We start from the raw sequence: 24,209 nt of genomic DNA, 5'->3' as shown, positions 1-24,209 counted from the left end.
TCTCGCTATTTTTTCTTGCATGATTCCCCTTGGGCGGTAATCAAACCGGGTTGTTTCTTAGCTTTTTGTTCACTTTGGCGTTTATGCTAGCAGTTTACTTCCAATCTCGGGACGCTATAGATTGTTCTACTTTTTTTCTTCTTTTTTTCTTTTACTTTCTTACTCTCTAATTATACCAACTAAAAAGGAGCGAAGATGTTCAGAACTTGAAGGTGTTTCCTTGAAATTCTTCTTATTTCTTCCATTTTTTCTTTATTTCCATTTTCAATTCTATTTCTTGGATGTTCAGTGGAGGGAAACTTTTGTGATAGCAGGCGATATGTGTTTTTTTCTTCTTCTTCTTTAGGATTTTTCTTACTACAGGGGGGATCTTCGAGGAAATAAATACAAGATTTTTTTTACTCTTTCCATCTATCTGCAAGTATAACATTTTAGATATTGTGATGAATCGACGGTGATAAGAAAAGAAATTCAAAGAGATCACTGTGCAAATTAGGTACTTGATGCATATGCATATGCATCTATCAGCTTTTTTTTCCCTTTTCTTCTCCCTTTAAGCCTTTCGTTGCAAATCCCCATGCTGAGCTGAGTCGGAGAGTTTTTATGAGTGGAGAAAGGCTTTTATTACCACAGTTAACAGTTTGTTCGATCTTGTAATTAATTCTGTAAAGAGAGGGGAGGCCCGGGCTATCATAGCCATCCAATGACGAAGTGCAGCATGCAAAGCCCAGCCAGCCCGGTCGATCGGTTTGGATTCCCAAAGAGATCCAAAAAGCCGTCCTCGGATCTTGCATGCCATGAAAAATAGCCCCCCAGTTGTAAGTTCTTGGGAGGGAAAGAAAAGAAAAGATAGTGTATCAAAAAAAAAAAATACTGGCATCATAAGTGTGAGAATTGAAGGCTCAGAGAAATATTTTCTCTTTTATTTTTTTTTCTTCTTTTCTTTTAAAATTTCCTTTTGGATTTCCCTTGCTTACCTGCAAATATATCTCCGGCGGGAAGTCCGGTTGGGGTGGTCTCGAGTATCCCGGTTGGGTGTGTGTATGTGTATGTGTGTGGTTCCATGGTGTGTGTGTGTGTGTGTCGACATTTCCATTCCCGTACCCCTCACTTCCAACCAACCTGTTATGTCGCACAGAAAGCCGAGAAGAAAGAAAGAGACCAAAAAAAACCCGAGGGCTTGCAGATTGCGAGTGCGACTTTAGGTATCCACTATCTCTCTAGTTTATGGCGTAGTTGTGCGTAAATATGAGAGTAGGTCAGAGGTATGTATGTTGCATGAGGGATAACTAGCCCATGATGGTAGGTGATCCGATGTGGATACCGTATGCATGGAGAGGTACGTACAGCTATTGGATGGGAAACGAGGACCGATGTTCAAAAATACGGTCCGGACCTGTCTAAAACTCAGCTACTACGTCAGGTCGGCATTTCTTTATTGTCTCGTATGTGAGTAATTGCATAGATGTGTACCTCGACTTCGCCTGCATATACAACTTGGTCTTAGATTCGCAAGGCGATTTTAGAGGAGGCTTAAGTTTAAGGTCAGGCGCGCAAGGGTGAATTAGTGATCGGTTCAAGATATATAAAAAAAATATAAAAAAAAGGTGGCAATCAAGACAAGGGGGGAATACTATCATGGGATCGTACGTGTGGGGTCGATGGTGTGGATATCATGTTAGGTGATTATGGCGGGTGACGGACGGGACAAGGTCTGGCCATGTTCAGGCGGCCGTATGCAAGATTATCGATTAGTTATCTTCAGATCTCGCAAAAGTAACGATAGGTTTATGTAAGAAATATGTACATGATCGATTTATAATTAATGACGGGAGACTAGGTTGCCCTTTAGCTCTCCTCCTTTATTCCTGGACTATTCCCTCTTCCTCCAGGCCATTCCTCTTTCTGTCTCCTTTGCAAGATACCCTAGTATGTATCCCTAGTATCTGCTTGATATCTGTTGTACTACCTCAAAGATCCAACCATGTTTTATTTGTACCGGAACGTGGTGATTTCTGAATTCTTCACGTCCCACTTGAAATATGCAGATTTAAAGACTGCACTGCCATATGTAAGCGCCCCCTCCTTCGTCTTCAATCCAAACCTACAGGTACAACTGCCACCTCCGCAACTATAACTTCCTCGATAGAAGGCTCTCGGTTCAAATGGAATACTACCAGTCCCCCATGGAAGTGTAACTTTAACACCCTGTTTCTTCGGCGAACCATCTGGGAACTCCCCGTCTTTGATATAGCACGGATAACTACACCTCCCACCGCTACAACTTCCACCATAAGCCGCCGCTATAGCCTTTAAAGATCCACTATCCAAAGCGGTTATGGTTGCGCCGGTATCCAATAGAATCTTATCATCGGCAGTGAATTTTGTGGTTTCGGGTTTTCCGTCTGAACCAGTGACCGTGACGGCCCAACCGTCTGAATCGACGTACCAGTTCTTGGAATCGATGGATTTGACGGTGATACCAGACGAAGAGTCGTAGAGGGATGAATCGGCCATACAGTCGAAGCAGAGGGACCAAGTTTCTTCGGCATCGGATTTGAGGTAGGAAGTCCAGTAGTCGAAGTTACCGGATGTAGTTGGAAGTGTGTCAAGACGTCCTGTGAATGTAAACCGTCCACGTTAGAATCTAAACCCATAAAAATACAAATAGTAAAAAATATCATAACTAAATTATAAAAAATAAAAAAACATACTCGGTGAAGACCTAGACCTTCCAGCTCTACACATGCCCAACAAACCATTCTTTTCCTCCCATAAGGGTTTCCCATTATCCCCCTTTATATCGCTGGCGACTTGAACATATTGTTCCTCGATTTGAAATCCACCGATTGGCTTTTGAGAACCGAAGGTGTCTATTACTATCGTGTCACCTCGGGCTTCGAGTCCATCGTTGTAGGTTTGTTTGAAACTCGAGGCTGTGGATGAAGGTACTCTTGGTGCGTCGCGCGGGTCGTAGCAGTGTGTTTGGGTACGGCATTCTGAGGCTTTGGGACCGACGACCCAACTGTTTTGATATTTGTAGTTAGTATTTTTTTGATACTTATGCGCTTTATATTATGAAGACGGTGCTATATATATTACGGGTCTTAACCCGGAGGGGTTGACATACGTCCCGCAAGATCCGGTATCGATTAACAAATCAATCGCTTGACCTCCAATAGTGAATTCTCCCAGAAACCCTGCGGCTCCCCATTTCACGGAGACGGAACCGGGTTGACTTGTGCGTTTGATAAGTGGGATTGCGGTGGCTAGTTGAAGATGAAGAAGTGGGAATATCAAAAATGTCGTTGACTTCATTATGGTAAGTATCGTGAGAGAGGGGGGGTATAAACTGTGAAGTTTAAAGAAATTCGAAGGTAAAAAGTATAATAGAGAGCTAGCTCTGTGATTCGAAGAACTATAAAAGACGATATTACAAGATAAATCTGATTAATTAATATATCTCTACGTTATTGAAAGGAGAAGTTGCCGAGCCTGTTGAGCCAAAAACCTTGAGTTCGTGATACCATCTCGATCGTTTTATAGAGGTCTCGGAATATCTAGATTACCATAAGAGTAGCTCTAGAATTATTTCGTTATTCCAGAAAACTTCTATCCGGGTTTACGAGACCAATCTGGGTAGTATCTGTATGCATTGAAGGAAACGGCGAGAGGTGCGATATCTCTTTTTCCAGATGAGTCCAAGGCTTCGAGAAGTTTATGCGGAATTTCGATTACGCGATGATGGACCTAATATCGATAGTGGTTTATGATGGCAAACAGTTTTTTTTTTTTTTTAACTACCCGGTTGCATTGAGGCTAGCTAAGAAGGATACCTTCTGAGTGTTAAGAGCAGTATAGCGTTTCAAAATAGCTATATATCGTAATTTGGTATGGTAATCTTTCTAACCATGATTCTTCGAGTCGAGAAGTAATGGGGTTTGAAACCGATTGCTTAGCGATATCCGGTGAGATTGGTGAATAGCTGTTCCATCCGTTTCAAGAGTGAAACGTCAACAAAGCTTGTTTTCGATATTATCGTATTTACCACGTCGAAAAGCTTTAAAGGTATTGGTAAGGACCGTAATAGGAAATATATGGTTGAAGTTAACGCTTCCATGCTATTGTTCATGCGAAAGGCGGGTGTGGCATGCGTGCGACCGTGTTGCATTTTGGTATAATTGCCTAATTGGGAACGCTGTGAAACGGGAGGACTATATTTGGAAGAAGTTCTCGACGGGTTACCTATTTCTGGATGGGTTATCAGACTGGCCCTTTGATAGATGTTAAGGGAGTTCGGTGATCGGTTTGTTTAGCTTGAGGTTGTACGGCAATGGTAATAATTGGCTTCAATTGGTCTTGCGGTCAGTCGAGTCTGAAGGAACCTCCCTCCAATCGATTTCCTACTTTTGTTATTATTACTGTGTAAGCCGAGTTTACCGGTCGAAATCTTCGAAACCAAATCAAGTAATTGGCAGGCATCAACAATCGAACGTTGCTAGGCCTATTGTGGTGAATCCATTGCTTTGAACCACCTATAGAACTCAAAGATAGACGATGCCGTGGAACACTTCGCTTCCTACACTGCATTTTGTTATACCAGAGCCTATTGGTCTCGAAAGGTTGAAATTGTTATGCGTATGCAATGTTTACGAGGTCGTGTCAAACCTCACGCCATGGTAGATAGTTGAGGGCTTTTTTCTTCCGAGGGAAAGAAAAAAAAGCCAGAGACTTGCATAGGTAATGTGATTATCGTATGTATCATCTAGAAGATTTTTTCGCCAGATATCACCGGGGTGCATTGATATCTACGAATGGCATTTGAGGATTGATCGAGGGGGTAGAACTGCAGAATTAATATTTGTAAGAAAAAAATAAATCTGAGATATGAGAAAGAAAAAGAGGGAGGTTATCGGAAGACAAGTCTTGTATTGCGCTGTCTGAAGACAAGCTTCAGGGAGTTCCGCCAGAGATATATCAAAAGTCAGTAGTGCTATATATACGACCCATTGACTATCTACAAATATTTCGGACCGTTGCTCGTATCGAAATACCCTCAATACCCGCTTGAACCGGCGCCCAGAAGATACTCAGGCTCAGATAACGATAACGATAACGATAAACCCCGCCGTGGTCTAGAACCTAGGTTCTGTGAAACATTGGAGGGGTAAAAGAGTGGCAAATCTTTTTTTATTTTTATGCATGGTGAATAGACACGCAGCCATATCGATGTTGACGAGGTGTGCCAACCATAAGAAGCATATTGTTGGGAAATATTATTATGGATTATTCGGATTTGGAATGCAGGATGTTTCTATATTGTGAAAATGTCTGCCGAAAACTGAAAGGAAAACAAAAAAATTTTGATACATCGTATTTAGAGGCTGATGGGTCAAGAGATGCCAGCTGAGCGATATATATTCGTCCTTGTCCCTTCGAGAGAGTTGATCATGCTAGTCTTTTGGTGGCTGCACTTACCATGGGCTAGGCATCGCATAAGGTTCACTTAATACATGCATGTTGTATTCGCCTTGCGTCTTCCTTTAAGCTAAAAGAGGCGAGCGGAAAAGCCGCATGAGATTAGCCTACCCAGTGCTGTGATATGTTCAGCGACTTGCCATTGCATCTTGAAGGGATGCCTTAGACTAAGTGAAAGAAAGGCCTAGAAACCGATGGTATATACTGAAGAGAAAAAATATTTCCATGAGCTCGCGCACTCGTACATACGTATACCGCAAGACACACATACATACATCCATGCATTGAAATAGCACTGAGGGGTAACATCGGCATCGACCACTGAGGGGTATAGGGGTAGTGTAGCTCCTCCTTGAATTTCTGCATGTATATGTGCATTAACGCTCTTGGGTCTAAGGGGGACATAACCGTTGGTTCATTCGCTGTCTTTTTTTTATTTTATGTTGGCGAGTTGCAGGATGCGGCATGCATGGAATTTTTCAAGGCGAACAGCTGACAGTGACCCCTGGTATTTATCAACGGCCCTGGTTAGAAACGGTTTTGATGGCACGGATTTGCAGGATTTTTTTTTTGTAGGGTTCGATTTCGGCGTAGCGGAGGGCTAGTATAAATTTGTATTGTTGCTAGAATGACATTTGATAGGTTTAAATTTACGAAAATGTGACGACGGCTTGGGATTTTCAAATGAGCTTGCCACTAAAATATCTGCAATATAATTATTTTCTGCATGTGAGTGCTATCTGAAGTAGATATCGATACTGCGTGTTATTGATTATCTACATTTTTTTGAAATTTCGAGGCGAAGATCGGATACATGATCATATAAATGATCATGATAATACATCAGAGGCTATCTTCCCAGGATGGTGACCACAGAAAGCATCGTATCTCGCCATCCGGATGGCCTAATGCCCATAATTGCAGCACCGGCCAAATCCCCAGGCTAATGCACGCCGGTTATATTTGCTGCACGACATACCAGGCATTAGACTTCCAGATAAGAATGTGTTGCTGTTGCATTTTATAATAAGCATCATATGATCGTGATATTGGATCCGAAAATGTCAAGTTGAAGCCGGAAATAGGTGTCTACGGATATATCTTGCGGTCACGCGGGATGACCCCTTCATTCTTGGGATCAACATAAGCAGCCAATTGACGCCATTTCCCCAGATTCTGCATAGAATCTGATTCGATAGCTTCGACAAAGGTTCGCATAAAAAACCGTTAAAAGCCGAAGCCTGGCATGGGAGAAGGAAAAAAAGCTAAGGTGTTCACGAGATGATAGGTATATGACTCTCCTCGAGGTCCACCTTGTTACATAGGTATTTACTAGTATCGGATTCTCTACCAACGGCAGTTTCGGATTCGTAATAATGTTCCCCGGTTCACTTTCTCGACGCACCACCCCCAGTTAAGTCCGTCAAACGGTGCATATCGAAAGTTGGCGGATCCTTACAGTGGCGTCGAGGTTCAAATGTCGTATCCCGGCACTCGCAGTAATATTCTCTCTAATATCGAAGGACGTTGATGCAACGTTTGAGAAGTTCGAATCCACACATCCCCGTAGACTGCAATCTGAACACCATAGCTTCTTAAGATGTCATGAGCAGTTAAAACGGTCGGTTTTACGTTTTCGATTCATGAGAACGAAATTAGCTTTTATGGTCTGGAATCCCTACAAAGGAGCGTGGTTTCTCTCACTCTTTCGAAATTTCGATCTCTCTTCCCGTTTCTTTGAACAAATTTAATTGTCAAGTGAAAACGTAACCCACTGTTTTAGCTTCTAGCTTGTTTATACATACTGCAGATGGCACAATTGAACTTTCTTGCTCGGTTGCCCTTGTTGAAGTAGATGCATTTGGGGGAGTAGTTGCTATGAATAGAAATTGGTGTGTTCCTCCAAAAACTTTGATTCGATCTTGCAAGCTTGTTGGTATCAGCATCGGGCGCTTTTGGGTGCTTTACCCGAGATACAAGGCCTTGCAAGCTACCTTGAAGAGGTGTCTACGGATCTTGGTGGCCAACGGGATTTTCGGTTGACGTAGAAGCCGTAAGACTCCTACCGGTTTTTTTTTTTTTTTTTTTTTTTGACTTCGAATTTAAAGCGTGAATTGGTTTTCCCCACTTGTCATTGCTGCTTGCCGTTACCTAAGTGTTTAAGGATATCGATCAGGGAATACTGGTTTTAGTCCCTAGAAGTATCGAATGATTCCGTGCTTATCAGACAACTGCACTGATAACTGGACTTTTCTGCCATCATACCTATCACTAGTACTACAGTATTCGTACTAGCGTAGTTAGACCCTACGGGATGTGTATATGGATGCGTATGGATGCGTATGGATGCGTATGGATGTGTATGGATGTATATGTATGTGTTCATGAAAGGAATAAATTCGACATCTGCGACCTCTGATGCCTTTGCCTTGCGTCTGCATTCTGCACATCTTCCAACGTACTTATCTCCTCAATTATATGTAAAACGATACGAATCGCTAATTTATTTTTTAAAAAACGAGAAAAAAAAAGAAAGAAAGAAAGAAAGAAAGAAAGAAAGAAAGAAAGAAAGAAAGAAAGAAAGAAAGAAAGAAGTGTAGTCAGTGGAGACATACCACGCGCCTGACCGACACTTATCTGCTTTATATATCCCCGAACCATCCGGGACTCGTCTACAGCCAACTTGCTCCCCAACATCATATTCGCGAAGCTAAGACCCTTGCCGATAACTGCTTACCTCCTACTTAACTCTCATCTAGCCAAACGGACTCAACCAGTTCACTTTTCTCGAAAAACAACTTCACGCAATCGATCCGTCTTTGAACATTTTCAGATTTCCCAAATCCGTATTCCAGTATCGCAATATACATACTTATACAACCAGCGTGAGTCTTTATAAATTTAGCAATCTCTTGCCTTAAAGTTCTCGACCTGCTTCCGCTGCAGTAACAAGGACCCACGAGACTTCGCCTTCGCTCGTAACCCAATGAGCGAAGCTGTCCACGTTTTCGTGCTTCCTACGCACAAACGTTCCATGAATCTCTACAAAGAAAAAAAGTTTTTCCCACGAGCTCTCCGTCGACACCGAGCTGTTTATGCATAGGTCACTTCCTTGTCATCGTGTCGATTGATCATCCTTTCGATGCTCACCTGCTCAGCAGTGCGAAGATACGGTGTTATCCTTTAAATCCTCGGTGTAATGTTGAGGTTCGAAGGAACAAAGGCACGAGACTTCCACCATGGATATGTCGTACAGACGAACTCGAGCCTTTTTTTCACCTTGTCGCTTTGATAGCGTCCTATCGAGCGGTACACCAATTCACTTTCGTCGAGAGCGTGTCCGCTTCGAGGTCTGGTGTAAAATTTTCTTTCAACATTTAGCCCTTTGCCGGGAGGTCTGGGCTCGGGCTTCCCACAACCCCCCCCCCTCCTCGCCTGCCTGCTAGTTCGAAGCTACATCTGGACCAATCCGCTGGTACAGACGCAGATTTTAGGGCAGAGGCTGGCTGCACGAGCATCGGTGCCTTTTTTTTGACCCCCCCCTACCTCTTTAGCATTGTTGTTTTTTCTTTCCCACTTTCCTGATTCCATATCAAAATCATAGAACGGTGTCTTGTGTGAAAATTTACATTTAACCATCGCCTGTTACTTGATCTCGTCTCCTGACGCCCTACTTCTGTTGCGCAGCTCGCTCGGTTCCATTTTCTTCTTCTATCTCGTCTCAACGTGATATATAAACATTACTTCTTCGATATCGATCCTCTTTGAAGCTCGAGCTGTATTATCAGCACACTGCGCCTTACAAGATCAGGTATATACCGTTCCCTTCCATTGTCTCTCTCCCCGGTATCGTCGAGGAGGGCAAAAAGTCGCGTCTCCAGTTTGAAAAAAACTGTTGGATTGGAAATCGAAAAACGGCGCCCCTATTCCTGCACTGTTTGCTTATGATACTTTTCCTTCTTTTGCTTTCTGTTCGCCTTCCATTACCTTGCACAGCCTGGTACAAATTTTCGTCGTCTCTTTCTCTCTCTCTTTCCCTCGTTCGTCTGCTATCTCTTCGAATTGAATATCCCTACATGTGTGCTTTGAGATAGTGACAAAGAGAACTGAACCGAACCGAACTGAACTGACTTGACATTTTTCAGATCCTGCCAGCTGCCCCCAGAATTTCCGAGAGGACAGACAGCTACATATAATATACTATATTCTTATATACTATACTATATTACACTGCCTGCGACCAGACCCCATTACCTCGCGAACAGTTGAACTCGCCGATAAAAAAAAATCTTTCTTTTTTTTTATTATTAATATTATTCCACTGGATATTCTCGTCATCGTCGAGGATAGCACATTTCACAAACATCAGAAATTTCGAGTAAATTGGAATTTCTGTTAAATTATTAAAAAAAAAGAAGTCGTTTTGGGAGAGCGAGTCCGCTCAGATCTGCTGCACAACAACAAAAGCCGTTGTCGTCTTGTTATTAGGAAGAAATCCCCAGCAAAAAGAAAACTTCCTCTTCCTCTCTTCCTCTTCCTTCTCCGCATCTGGCCAGAACACCATCTCAACAACAAGCTCACGACCTTCAAAAAAAGCCATATCTGCTCGATATCTGCTGCTCTACTCAATCCAGGCATTCATCATCTCTGCTGCTTCTGACCAGACATCTCAACTAGTCTGTCTTCCGGATATTTCGTCCCCCCGTCTTCTGCCCCCACGACATTCCTCCTCAACTTTCCGGCGAAGCGATATTCTTCTTCTTTTTTTTTTTTCTTCTCCCTCTGTTCTCTCAACAAACCCCTGTTCACAGTATTAGTCCAAGTTTCGCAGTTGTCACGTCCTCTTTTCCTTTCTCGAACAGAAGTACAGCTGTTTCGGTCCGTAGTTCAGGTATGCTCGATCTATTCCATCACCGTCATGCTGTTGGGACATTGTGGTGGCGATGTGGGAGAGACCAACCACACACCTGCCCACCCCCAGCGATGTCTTTGTCTTAATCTTCTCTAACCGGTTGTCCCTTTTCCGTACCAGTAACCTTATCAAATCTTACTCATCGTCTTATTTACCACAAAACCAGCGGCGCACACCGAAAATAATTCTTCATCTACAACCCCTCCCTCTTCCTTCTCCGATCCTCCCCTCCTCTACCATCTAGAATCCGTCCGTGCGTCCGTCCGTCGTCGTCGTTCGCTTATCTCCTTCACCAGCCACTCCTTTGGTCCTTTCGTCGTCGGTTCTGTCTGTTGCTTGTCTGTTTTCTACACGCTCCCGCTTCTTAGCAAGTCACCTTCGCGAGCCTTGTTGCCGTTGCCATTGAGATGGCGGATCAAGCAGATGTAGACCTCGATTCCATCATCGACCGTTTATTGGAAGTGCGAGGTAGTCGGCCAGGAAAGCAGGTCCAATTGCTAGAGACAGAAATTCGATTCCTATGTACGAAAGCTAGGGAAATTTTCATCTCCCAACCAATCCTGCTCGAGCTCGAGGCTCCCATAAAGGTATGTTGGACGCGTCCGAATTACACTGTAATAAGCATTGACTAGGGCTCCGCCGCTAACCTTTGTAACAACATCTAGATCTGTGGTGATATTCACGGCCAGTACTACGATCTCCTGCGTCTGTTTGAGTATGGAGGATTCCCTCCTGAAGCCAACTACCTCTTTTTGGGCGACTACGTCGACCGAGGAAAGCAGTCCCTGGAGACCATCTGCCTCCTCCTCGCCTACAAGATCAAGTATCCAGAGAATTTCTTTATCCTTCGAGGCAACCACGAGTGTGCATCGATAAACCGTATCTATGGCTTCTACGATGAGTGCAAGCGACGATACAACATCAAGCTCTGGAAGACTTTTACTGACTGCTTCAACTGCCTCCCAATCGCTGCGATCATCGATGAGAAAATTTTCACCATGCATGGTGGTCTCTCCCCAGATCTGAACTCCATGGAACAAATCAGGAGGGTCATGCGTCCAACTGATGTAAGCAGTTGCTCCCAACCTAGTAGCGATCTCTATGCTGATATATTGACCTTTTTTTCCTTCTGGTTCCTAGATTCCCGATTGTGGTCTGCTCTGCGACTTGCTCTGGTCCGATCCAGACAAGGATATCACCGGCTGGAGCGAAAACGATCGTGGCGTATCCTTCACCTTCGGCCCTGATGTGGTTTCTCGGTTCTTGCAGAAACATGATATGGATCTCATTTGCCGGGCTCATCAGGTCGTCGAGGACGGATACGAGTTCTTTTCGAAGAGGCAGTTGGTTACCTTGTTCTCCGCCCCGAACTACTGTGGTGAATTCGACAATGCTGGCGCTATGATGAGCGTAGACGAGAGCCTGTTGTGCTCTTTCCAGGTACCATGCTATTCCGAAGCTCGCGTGTAGCGTAGAATTCGATCGGCTAACACGTGTGGGTAACAGATATTGAAACCAGCGGAGAAAAAACAAAAGTACGTATACGGAGGTCTTGGGCAAGGACGGCCGGTAACACCACCCCGAAAACAGAAGAAAAAATAATCCGTTCGGGAACCGATCCCAACGCTTCGAATGAACATAACGAGCGACGGCAATACACTCCGATGACGCAGACACCCCCATCTTCGAGCGAGCGACGACGTTACTTCTCCACACCCTTTCAATTATTTCGAAAGCCTCACGATCTATGGAATACACGGATTTCAGGATTTGGATGCCTCTTTGTCACGAGCCCTTGTTAAACGACCACGAAGCCTTTTTTGCAATTCTAGCAGAGTCGATCAATTGATTCTTAGCACAGACTCTGTACTTCTACGACAAGAAAAATTTAACGCCCGTAACTATATCTTTCCTGTGGACCGGTTTTCCATAAAATGTGCCACTACGAACCTTTTATCTTTGTTTTCTGCACTTTTCGAACCTTCAAAGCTGTCCCTAACTTACATTTTAAACCACCCTTCTTTTTTTTCCTTTCTTTCTCGCCCTTGTTTTTGTGACGCGATAACGACCTCTGAAAAGAACACTTTAAAATACCTTTTAACCCGGAAAACAAAAACCTGGAAAAGAATTCTTTGACAATTCTAAACCATTATTATACACCCTTCCAAGAAAAGCTATCCCATGCGTAAGACAATCCGCTATCTCTAGCTTCGTAAATAATCTCCTTTCTCCGTAATAACAACCCACGGGTAAGATGATAGGTAACCTGTTCTTCACGGTTACGACGAATGTATACGCAGTAATTAGATAGTTGTATAAATACTAATTACACCGTTTGCCAATATAACATGGCCCATTAACTCAATTAATCATAAATTAAAAAGCTCATTTCCCAATTGTGAGGAAGAGTCGGTCACCACTAATGAGATACGTTAGCTTTGTCAGATGCAAGCAGACGGAACAGTTCCAGGGTTAGGTACTTACATGTCTCCGAGCCTATTATTTCCAACAGATTCACCGGCGTTCGTTAGTTAATGACTTTTCTCAATGATAAACGGAGTACATATAGATAATTTAGACTTCACTTACCCAGGTACAATCATTCCCTGAGGGGTTGTCTTTGGATCAATGGCTCCAAGGTAAACCTCCACGCCTTCGGGCCACTCTTCAGCAGCGTGGTTCACACCGGGTTTGGCACCGAGAATGCTGCATAGGATAATCTTCTTGACACCCCATTCCTTCAAAGTTTGGATTGCAGCGATAGCGGTACCACCGGTTGCGATAACAGGGTCTAGAATGATAGCTAGATCTGCTGGGGGTCCGGAATTGGCGGATGTTGTTGGGAGGTTGTTGTAGTATTCTACTGGAGATAGAGTGGCCTTTTCACGGAAGAGACCTAAGTGGTAGATAGCAGCAGGGGTTGGGAGAAGGTTATTGAAGGCTAGACATGATGGGTATCTGTGTCAGTTTATGGCTATTTTCTGGTCATCTCTTTTACGATGATCCATTTATATGGGGATATTTTGGGCCATAGTGTACCTTCAAGCATCCCAAGACCGGATCGAAGGATTGGAACCAAAACCACCTTTTCGGCGACATCTTCGACAGCATATTTTTCACCAAGAGCAGAGGTACCCTCTCCCGTTTGGATGGTGGTTAACGAGGTAGCTAATGCTTCTGCAGCTAGGAAGCTAGAGATCTCGGTGACGAGAGCTCTTGTTTCTCTGGGACCTGTGGCGCTAGATCGCAACTGGCTGAGCTTTGCGCGAACGCAAGGGTGCTGGGAGACGTGGATGTTTGACATTGTTTAAATCTAGGGAAATTTCCGAGAAGGGGATAACTTTCTGGGGTAAAATAACGGGAAATATTGTGAACTGATGAAGCTGAGATAAATGATGGCGATGGAGGTCCCGGGAGATGGGGAGGAGGATGACGAGATGAAATATAGTCTGTCTGGTCCCTGGAATGTTAACAGCTACCCCTTACTGAGCTAAGTTGTTTTCTGAACTTGAATTGAACTGAACTGAACTGAATTGAATTGAACACCATTGTTTTCTATCGCCTTCCTTCCGAAAAACAAAAAGGTCACAATTTCCAGCTAGCTGCAGCGGGGAGTTCTTCGAGATAGCAGAGAAAGCAAGCAATTGGTGTGAAACTAGCTCGAATGTGGACGTGGAGTTACACACATGACATCAAAAAACGCGCGGAGACCAATCAACGTACCCTTTTCTCTAATGAAGGCGACTTCTTTTTGATGTCGGAAAGGGGAAACCGATCACACGATGGTATCTTCTTTCTATTTTATATCTATACTATTTTATATTTATTTTTAAATGGCGGGGAGGTTTGCGTCTCTTTATATACTTGGAGGTTGGATGGTCTTCGAACGTAACTTTCAGGAAAACAATGCAATGGACAGACGACGACGCATCGGGAAGCTGATAAGCTTTCCCGCCTTGTTGATAGAACTAGCTTGGATGTTATATGGCAGATAATACATAAGTAATAACCTGGAAAAGAAAGGGACGAGGTTCTTGTGGAGCTAGATGCTAGCTAGCTAGCTTATGTTCCAAGATACGAATGCCGCTGATAAACGATCGATTGCTAATTGTTGGTGTGGTTTTTGTCGGGCGGTTCCGTGCACTCTTGGAAGCTTGCCCGGAGGCTCGCCGCGAGACAGGCAAGGGTATATTGGAATTTAGTTAGTAATATTATATGTGAGGACGGTTATAATTATATTATGCTTGGTCGTAAAATGAGGCTTTGAGCCCGAAGTTCCTCGTGACTTGCGGGAAGTTTTGTTTCGTAATACAGAGCCCCATATCAATGCTTGATATAAGCTATAAGATGATGGGTTACTACTGGCAGTCTTCGCAGGCCTTTCGTTCGGCCATTACCACCTGTATTCCAAGACTCTCTTGACCAGAGGTACCACCAGTCTGAGTATCATCTGGCGATTCCTGTGGAGCATTACTGGCCGATTGATCCGATTGCGTCTGCGAAACGGACTTCTTCTTGCCATCGACATGGCCGAGGTCTCTGTTGGGATCAATGATATCACGGACTTTCTTCTACAATCATTTCGACAAATCATATAAGTATTGATGGAGTAATGATTTTGGAAAAGAAAAAGGGCAGAAGCACCTTGAGTTCCTTTGTCTCTGGGAAACCACCGTTGCTTTTGCGATCCCATATCACATGCGACTCGAGAACTGACTGTTCATTGAGGGTTTCAAGTATGATAATGAATATACCTCCGGTTGAAGGACGGAGAGATACCTCTCCTAGGGAGGTAGAGAATGTTTGAAGGAGTTCTTGGGCATACTATTGTTGGAGAACCCAGGTTTCATCAGACAAAGAATATCTTTTTGGATGCAAAGTATGCACAAAACGGGAGCAAAAAGTGGGCAAGTTATGTTGGATTGAATTGTAAGTATTCTATAGATATATTGTATTCACTGTTGGCATGGTATAGACGCACTTACATACGCCGCTCGAAGGTTCCACTTGCACTGGATGCAGAACTGAATGGAGATTCTCGGGACAGGAGCCGTGACCGAGGCAGTCCTCGGGGAGGAATTCGAGTCTGCCATTCTTTCACCTCCCTTTCTTTGTCTGGAATCTAGGTGATTAAGATTAATTCCGAAGAGGCTGAGCTGATTGATTGAATGAATGAATGAATTTGAATGAATTTGAATGATCGTGGATGAATGAGGGAGTTTGTTAGGTGCATTGGGCGGTGACGGTAATGGTAAGAATAGCAATCAGGCTGGGCTTAGTCATCCTGTTTTCCTGCCAAACTTGATATTTCTTCATTTTTTGTCTGCAGTGCCCCAAAATCTGGCTCTTCACCACCAACCTCATCACTCTTCATCGTCACCATTATCATCACCACTCCGCACGCTCCTACTCTGCTTCATTCCCGGAATTCCAGTCAACCATGTCCTCCCGTGGCGGCACCACGCTCTATGTCACTGGCTTCGGCCATGGCACTAGGGCACGCGATCTCGCATACGAATTCGAAAGGTACCGATCGAAACCGATCCCTCCTCCTCCTTAACAGTTTCCTCCTGAACACCTTCGATGCACGTTGACGGCGGACTCCGTATGCGGAAGATCTCGAAATCCAACTTGTTTCCCCTCAATGTCCTCGTTAGACTTCTCTCTCTCTGTGTCCCCCCGTTTAAGGTCCTTGCTAGTCGTCGGCGGAATCATACGTATACGGTCCCTATCGACCTTTCTTTGCTAGAGGAGATTTCCTTTTTCTTCTATCACCTCTCCCATTGTCCTACCCCCATAGTACTATTTCCTTCGCTCGCCCTAGCGGAAGTCATCCGATCGAACCGATCGAGCTCTCATCGTCGCCGTCGTCCGTCGATATCGGCCTTACAATCCTTCCCCTCATCCTCCTCTTCCGAGCGAAGCAATTACCACGTAGCCAATAACATGTCCTAAGTGAAAAACGCGTTTCTAACGACTCTGCCTTCGGTTTTTTCGTTGCCTACAGATATGGACGCTTGGTCCGTTGCGACATTCCTGCTCCACGAACTGCAAGCAGCCGACTGTAAGTCTCAGAATCCCTGTCTCCCCGTCTGGTCGCCGATGTTGCAAAGCTTGTAGCTTGTTACATCCTCGGAACTTTCCCTTGGAAAGAAAGCAAAAAGAAGAAGAAGATAGAAAGGGACTCGAAGCTGACTACGAACACTTGGTTCTATGTGTTTCTTCAATCTAGATTTGCATTTGTCGAATATGAATCTCGTCGGGATGCCGACGACGCGTATTTTGAGATGCATGGACGTCGTATTGGACGTGATGACATCCTAAAAATTGAGGTTCGTACATATACCAATCACGCCAGGGCCATCGAGAACCCTCTCTAACACTTCTTACTTCGAATTAGTGGGCCCGAACCCCTCCATCTGCTTCCTGGAGGTTCGAAGGAGGTCGTGATGCCCCAAGGCGCCGTAGCCCTCGCCGCGGTCCACCACGATCTGCTTCTCCTCGTCGCCGTGAAGGCCGTGAGGAACGCGGTTCACCAAATGGGAGAACTCGCGAGCGTAGCCGTAGCCCCGCCGGTAAAGAGGACCGTGACCGCGACGGTGATCGCGAAATGAGAAGCCCAAGAGATGAGAGAGACCGTGAACGTGATAGAGAACGCGAACGCGATCGTGATCGTGACAGCCACCGTGAACGAGAACGTGACCGTAAGTTTTTTCTTCCCACCTATGATATCCCAATAATAAAAGGGGAGCCTGGCTAACATATCCACCGTAGAAACTCCACCACGTCATGATGACCTTGACACCGCTGATGCCGAATAGAACACAGCTCAGAATGGGCATGTTATCGTCTAAAAAAGCATCCTCGCCATAGTTTCTCGACAGGGTTCTTTTTTATCTCGATTCTTCACGATTGATATCACTTTTTTTTTTTTTTTTTTTTTTTACACTAAGAATGAAAAGACAAAAAAAATCGACTCCACAAACTTGCTTTACCGTTGTTACGAATTTGCTACATAGTCTCCTCGCCGGGATCGCTTCAGAGAGACGGCATGCTGTAGACACCGACTTCCCTTATCTCCTTTCATCGCTGGTTTCTCGGATCATAGGGCTCGCGGTAGACGGGGGCGTCCTCATCAATATTATCCGTTCTTGCTTTTATCAATGTTTTGCAATCACATCGCTCTTCCTTTCTGCACCCTTTCCCTTTTTAATTTGCCAGCCCCTTCTCGTAGTGGATTCTATTTTTATTTATTTTTTGTCTAGGGGAGAGAGATCGAAGAAAGAAAAAAAAGTCTCTTGTGTTACTCGTTATTATCTTTACTACAACGTTCTTTCAGTTTTCAATGTTCTTTTTTTTCCCGTTTCGTGCACAAATATCGCCAGTAGATACTTAATCTAGGATACATAAGGAATGGAATCGGAAATCTTCTATTCTAAGATTTTGCTCTAGGATTATCATATTAACTCGCGGTGAGGCATGCCAGCGAGATGAATTATATGACAGACGGATTATAACTCACTGGATCATCCGCGGAGGATAAGCTTATAAGAAGTGGGAGGGGGGCAAGAGGGAAGGCGTTCCGGAAGCCTCGTTATGGGATCTACGAGACACTACAGCCGGGATTCTTTGTGCAACCTTGGGACGCCTAGTCCCCAGTCGAAGATGTGTTGATACTGTGGTCATAAATACATAGAGCTAGACGTATACAGGCTACACAAATATGCACACACACATACACACACATCCTGGCCGTGGGAAATCGCACGGCACTCGTGCATTACCTATGCATGCAATGTTTGACCAAGTGGCTAGGGGATAGTACTTGTAGATGGAAGGAAAATGGGTTTTGTGGTGTCTACACACCGTTAATACCCGGTGATTGGTTCGAAATGCGACCAGGGGTATGGCTTGTTCTGTGGTGCATAGTTGTATTATAAGCTAGGTACGTACCTATGTACTTGCCTATTGATGATATATTTTTCCGTTTGAGCTGTGAAGGTAACGACGCCATAATCACCTGTTGAAATTATATTAGGTATATTTTTTTAAAAAAAAGTGATTCTTTAGCTGTCGAGAGCTTAGCTATAAGGGAGAGGAGGGGGGTAGGGGGCTTTTGGTTTTCCGGGAAGAAGGGGGGGACATCGTCTATGCATATGGTTATACGTATATAGGATAATTATAACGGATATATTATCACAACCGGACGGCTCATAGCGCTTCGGCGTAAAATAATTAAGTCGTTGGATTAATTCGAGTGGTTTTTTTTAAGAAAAAAAAAGACATGCAAGGCCGGCGGCATTCAAGGATATTTTCTTTCTTAGAATGCATAGACGGTATTATACTACGGAGGCCTTAAAACGATCCACTTATTAACTAGTACGTTTAGGTAACTAGGTATATTATGCATTACTTTTTTGGGGATTCCGCGTCGTTAGAAAGCGTGCGGCGTTTCTTGCACAGTTGTTCATATATGCAAGTGGGAATACAAAATGTACATACTGTGTATGTGTCTTTTGGACAAATTGTGGGTACCTGGTCCCTCTTCCCTGGATTCTTCCGTATTATTGTTTTTTTATTGTTTTTTGCGTTCTTTCTTTTTCGATTCTGCCGTTTGTTTTTTGATATCCGAATTATTACGGAATACGAGATGGGGTGGAAATTGCCGGGGAGAAGCTTGTGCAAATGTGATGTTTTGTGGTTGCTGCAAGCCCTTTTTTTTTTTTTTTTCCCTTCGATCGAAGTCGTGCTGGATGGACTGTTCTTTCCTCAGCTAGGGGGGGTGCTACCATGCCCGGTACCGCGGGATTTGCGTTTGGGATGACCGGTTGTACTCCGTGTGGTCTCTCCTATGTGAATTCTTTTGATTTTCTTCTTCTTCTTTGGCTATTCTTCTGATTGTTCTTCTGCTTCTCTTTTTTTTGTTAGACATGCATATGCGAGGTTTAAGTATAAGGAAATATTGTAGGTTTTGGGAATAGTGGCTTAGGATGTGAAGTGTGGGTGTGGTGGTGGTTGTGATCCTTGCTTGGGGATTGATTGGGTCGGTTGAGCTGGTGAGGTGAGGGTTCGGAAGGATTTTGGTCTGGTGGTGGTGGTGGTGGTGGTTTGGAATATTGGCGAGGAGGCTCGAGCTCGAGCTCGAGCTTGGGATCATACTGTTAACGTTATAAATGTTCCAGTTGAGATATTTTTTTTTACAAGTTTTGACATGATACTCGACTGGTCTCATTGCTAGACGTCACAAAGGGAGTTTTTGACTAGGTCTTGGGGTGAGACAAATGGATGTTCTTAATTGAGTGTGATCATGTACAATTCTTTTTGGAGCTTTGGGTTATGAGCTTCCAGGTATAGATCTCTTAAAATAAAAGTTGTGGATGTGGTAAAATCATAATAAGATCTGATGATGATGGTGATGTGCATGTGACAATACGTACGTGCTGGATATTCAGATTGGATGATTTGACTATATCTTCTATATAAGCCGACTTGCATACCGGCCTGTTTGTTGGTCTATTCGTAAACTTAACAAAAGGACTTAGTTGTATCATCATGTCATTCCACTGTTCTAGAAGCTTTGGAATATGATTCTCATGCATGTGATTTATTATAATACCAATTCGACACATTGATATCATATTTAACAGAGGGTGTGTGTGTGTGTCTCTTCCCTGGTAATCGCGCACCATCGTTGCATCATTCTAGAATTCTATCGAGGCTAGCTTCAGAGCTTCGATTTGATGTCGACAGGGATTCGATGCATGATTAAGAATATCTGCGAATACGCAAGTCCTATATCGTAGTGGTGGTGGAATGTCTTGCAAGTTAAACCCATACCTATTGATTATATTTAATAATATAATCCAGCTGATGACATCCTTTTGCACATATTCATCTGGATCGAGCTATCTCGCAGGGTTAGTATTCTAGAAGCTCTTGGACTGCAGGCTCCATTTGACACGGATCTCGGGATATGCATGTTCCTTTTGATCAGTGAAGTGAGAGAGTGGATCCATCATTTGCTTCTTCTCCCCCTTAGCTTCGCGGACTTGTAGTACCATCGGAAGGAATATTAATGCAAACCCCACCGTATCTCAGATTTTCGAGATACATTATTACAAGGGCCGCGTGCATATCATAAGAATCCTAGTGTGTGGAGGCAACGGTGATGTTCATGCCTGAATCCGAGCTCAAAATAAAGAAAACAAAGCCCGAACTTCGATAAATTAAACCAAGAGGCGTTATAAATCGTCGAAACTAGGAAGGTGCTAGAGAAAGTTCGCGGAGGGACTGTTGAGTCATCTGCATCACCCTAGCTATAGACCTATAGTCTTCCATTCGGGAACCTGCCGGCCAGCATGCATGTACGGACCTCTCTCTCTCTCTCATCGAATGGAAGTTCCGACCATGCATGGTATGTTGCAGGGTTTGTCGGAAAACCAACTGGCGAATAAGCTAGCTAGCTACGTCGACTGGTCGGATTGGAACGGGATTATCAAGCCACATTGGGCGACTGCAGATGGACCAGGTATGTTGCGCTGCAGTGGTCTCCTTCGCTATTGGAACTAAAAAGACGAAAAAGCTTCTAGAAGTGAGGGGTAAGGAAGGCTTTGATATGCATGAAGTTGAAGTATCTAGCGTTGGCATATAACACCATCCACTCGGATTCGAATGAGACAAGAGACAATGAAGTGCATGGGATATCTGCGTCTGTGGGTATACAAGTAAGTTCGGTATTCAGTCGACCTTACTCGAGTTCGTAAGTTTAAACGATTTGTGCTTGCATGCATTGTTCAAAATACGAACCCATGAGCATCCAGTGTCTTGGAATTTTTAGATACGACAACGTTATCTTCGGACTGTCATTGCATGTATGAAGAAGATGCCAAGTTACTCCAGCATGAGCCACATCCAAGGTCCGCCCCCCACGCCTATTTTGATATATACCGAATCCTTCAGTAATATACACCGAATGAGTTCCCGGAATGTTGGATTTTGAATAGAGTTCAAACTTGGAGGTGCAGGTATCACGTGATGCGCGCCATGACGTTGGAGGAATCTGATATTTGCAGCAAAAAAGAGAAAAGGAAAAAAAAGGCTTGTTCTTGCTCTTACCTCTTTTGCCTCTCTTTCCTTTTTGCTATTTGCTGCTGGGATTCTAACTCTAACCGCAACCAGCAAAAGGAAGCATTCTCGAACAACCGATCGAAGGGAAAATAACGCGAATTAAAACCACGGATCTTCTATCTTTGTTCAGAACTGACGCTAGTACCATAGTTGCAAAGAAGGAATGGGAAGTCTGCAATTGAAGTGTATATTTTCTGGAAGGAAAGTGTGCCCAGCAGGACGGTATCCCGGTAAAACAGAAGAAGATTAGAAAAAAAAGAAAGAAGAAGAGAAAGAAGAGTCTCGGGGAAGACAGGCCCTGGTTGCCTGTCTCTGCTTTTGCCTGTTCGATTGCATCTTTGGTTGGGCTGATCCTTTCTGAAAGCCCGTGAAAATGGAGCACTAAGAACTTCCAGAAGCGTCGTAGAATTCCTGCCCCAGCCAGCCCATCGTGCAGGGAAGGAGATCCAAATTGTGATTCGCCCACAGGTCAACCAAGGAAAGAGGGTATGCACTGGCGCGTGTGCAGGTCTTGCTTTTTTGCGATCGCTGTACATTACATACACTATGTGCGGAGTGCAGCGCAGTGCACGAGCGAGTGGATGAACGAGTGTGATGTTGATTGTGCCACCGGCCATGCAGAACAAGCACTGCACTGCACTGTGAGAATTCGAATTCGGATCGATCTATTAATTGATATTATATTAACTGTTAAAATTTAGCGTAGCGTACATAGCGGTAAATTGATAGCCGGGGTGCATGTTTCTTATTCCTTATTTCTATGGAGATATGATATTCCATTTACAATTTAGCCTGCAAAAGACTCATCTTGTTCGATTCCATCTGATCCTTTACAGCGCAGATGTGTTGAAGATGTCGTTCGATGCATTCATTCATGCACACCGGTGACATCCTCCCCCAGATCCAAACTTTAATCTTGCTGGCTGTCCATGCAATAAAACCGTGATTAACGCCCCCTCCCGCAGCTGCCCTCGAAGGTTCCTCCATTGCAAGGTACTTTGTATCGATACCATCGGAAGGTATAGCTTGCTTATATATCCTCGAGACCACGCGTCCTCCAACATTGCCTCCCAGAGGAATACATACATACATACATACGGACTTATTTATATTTAGCTGTCTGTCTGGTATCGTCATCAAAGCTAGCTGATCGACCTGATTGTTTGTGACCGTTTGCTCAAACCGTTTAAACAACCGAAGCGACACAGGCAATCGCCTCCTCTAACGACCGTTCGGCTTGTTTAAACAATTAATAGCTAATAGGCTTATTGCATTTGCAAATTGACAAGCCGGGCCTGTTACTGTCAAAAGGTACTTAGGTATGTATGTGTGCTCCTCCGGAATCTGTTTGTATTCTAGGAGTATCTTCCCTTCAAATATATATAACCCACCTCAGACCAAGACTAGCATAAAACCGAGACCCATTACATCCATCGTCATCCCGCAGCCAAGCTAGCTGCAGCATAGCAATCCTACATGTGCACATGCTAATACCCAACTGACTTTTAGAAATCGAACACACAGTCTCCTGCCGATATCTGCTGTTATTCTTGTCTCTCGTGAAGGAATTCAGTGACTCTGGTATGTAAGTATGCATATGCACGTCGCCCACAGCATCCGTCAAAGTCTTTTTTGTCTGAAGGATGCTATGCTTCTTTTCTCCCCTGCACATATTTTGTCCCATTCCCTTGGTATCGGTTGGGTCTCAGACTCGGCCACCACGTTTTATATTTGCCTTTACATAAAAAAAAATCCAACTTCAACGAGCTTTGCAAATTTGCCACACTTTGTGCATTGCCTCGTGGAGTTTTCCACGTTTGATATTCTCTTTTTCTCATTCTCGGGATATCTGCACAACCCGCTAGCTTGTCGGTTTGTTCCAGCGAATTGGGCTGATGGTGTATGTTTTGATCCAGCTTTCAAACATAGCTCTCGACACACTTCTACACCAGTGAACCCGGTTTCTGGGAACATCAAAGATACAGAAAGACCAAAACAGACATCGCCGTCCTGCTTTGTTTTATTTTGTCCTGTTCTTTTCTTTCTGGGACGGACAAGAAACAATTTGGCGAGCGAGCCTAGGCGCCTGAGCCGTGGCCTTTTTAAAGTAGTAAGTTATCGCCTGTGAAGGTGCACGTCCCCTCGGTCCTTCAGATATTACCATCTTTGCTCTCGGTTCTGGGAACCCGTCTTTCCCTTGTCGACTTGGTGTTTCAACCAGTTCTCTTCGGTCTCTGAGCCCCCTTCCCTCTCCTGCTGAAACTTTTGCTTGTTGAGCCGCCCCTCGGTCAAGCCATTGACGGGGCTCTGGAAAAACATTTTTGCTGGGACTGCGAAAGCACAGGCCCCCCCGCTCACCCCCATCCTTTGGTTTTTGGCTATGATCTTTTTTTCCGGTCAGCCTGTTCCCCCCCCCATTTCTCAGACACATTTCCCTGGGTCTCATCGTTCCTGTCCACAATTCTTGGTTAAGAAAGGTGCAAACAGAAAGGATACTCCGGAATATTGGTAGATGAGGTGGTATGCTGTTGCCGGCCATTGTTGAGTTGATGGAGTAGTTCCAGTTTGGTTTGAATCGATTCAATCGTTCCATGTCAATGGTAAAGCCATGCCTTTTGGGATGACATGGACCTTCCCTTCAAACGCTTCTTATGAACCTGTTCATTTTCCCCCTTGCCATTAGTCCATGCTA

At 44.2% G+C, this 24,209-nt stretch overlaps 5 protein-coding genes across 5 annotated transcripts; 2 read left to right on the top strand and 3 right to left on the bottom strand.

The window, feature by feature from the left end:
• Window positions 1–1,989: 1,989 nt before the first annotated feature.
• On the bottom strand, window positions 1,990–3,318 carry AOL_s00083g165 (uncharacterized protein; the record flags this gene model as incomplete). The annotated part of the gene is made up of 3 exons (XM_011125344.1): window positions 1,990–2,618; window positions 2,715–3,025; window positions 3,131–3,318. The coding sequence occupies 3 exons, from the start codon at window positions 3,316–3,318 to the stop codon at window positions 1,990–1,992; spliced, it is 1,128 nt and encodes a 375-aa protein (XP_011123646.1).
• Window positions 3,319–10,797: 7,479 nt separating this feature from the next.
• AOL_s00083g164 (uncharacterized protein) lies at window positions 10,798–11,992 on the top strand (the record flags this gene model as incomplete). Its single annotated transcript, XM_011125343.1, has 4 exons — window positions 10,798–10,977; window positions 11,056–11,457; window positions 11,531–11,830; window positions 11,897–11,992. 4 exons carry the CDS (start codon window positions 10,798–10,800, stop codon window positions 11,990–11,992), a joined length of 978 nt encoding a protein of 325 aa, XP_011123645.1.
• Window positions 11,993–12,775: 783 nt separating this feature from the next.
• On the bottom strand, window positions 12,776–13,694 carry AOL_s00083g163 (uncharacterized protein; the record flags this gene model as incomplete). The annotated part of the gene is made up of 4 exons (XM_011125342.1): window positions 12,776–12,809; window positions 12,875–12,886; window positions 12,980–13,331; window positions 13,430–13,694. 4 exons carry the CDS (start codon window positions 13,692–13,694, stop codon window positions 12,776–12,778), a joined length of 663 nt encoding a protein of 220 aa, XP_011123644.1.
• Window positions 13,695–14,748: 1,054 nt separating this feature from the next.
• Window positions 14,749–15,483, bottom strand: AOL_s00083g162 (uncharacterized protein; the record flags this gene model as incomplete). The annotated part of the gene is made up of 3 exons (XM_011125341.1): window positions 14,749–14,961; window positions 15,035–15,214; window positions 15,376–15,483. The coding sequence occupies 3 exons, from the start codon at window positions 15,481–15,483 to the stop codon at window positions 14,749–14,751; spliced, it is 501 nt and encodes a 166-aa protein (XP_011123643.1).
• Window positions 15,484–15,830: 347 nt separating this feature from the next.
• AOL_s00083g161 (uncharacterized protein) lies at window positions 15,831–17,211 on the top strand (the record flags this gene model as incomplete). Its single annotated transcript, XM_011125340.1, has 4 exons — window positions 15,831–15,916; window positions 16,623–16,722; window positions 16,791–17,094; window positions 17,165–17,211. The coding sequence occupies 4 exons, from the start codon at window positions 15,831–15,833 to the stop codon at window positions 17,209–17,211; spliced, it is 537 nt and encodes a 178-aa protein (XP_011123642.1).
• Between the last annotated feature and the right edge of the window lie 6,998 nt (window positions 17,212–24,209).

The sequence above is a fragment of the Orbilia oligospora genome (assembly GCF_000225545.1).
Source record: "Orbilia oligospora ATCC 24927 unplaced genomic scaffold scaffold00083, whole genome shotgun sequence".
Lineage (NCBI taxonomy): Eukaryota > Fungi > Ascomycota > Orbiliomycetes > Orbiliales > Orbiliaceae > Orbilia > Orbilia oligospora.
The sequence above is the reverse complement of the archived record's forward strand: the minus strand, read 5'-3'. Positions and strand labels throughout refer to the sequence as shown.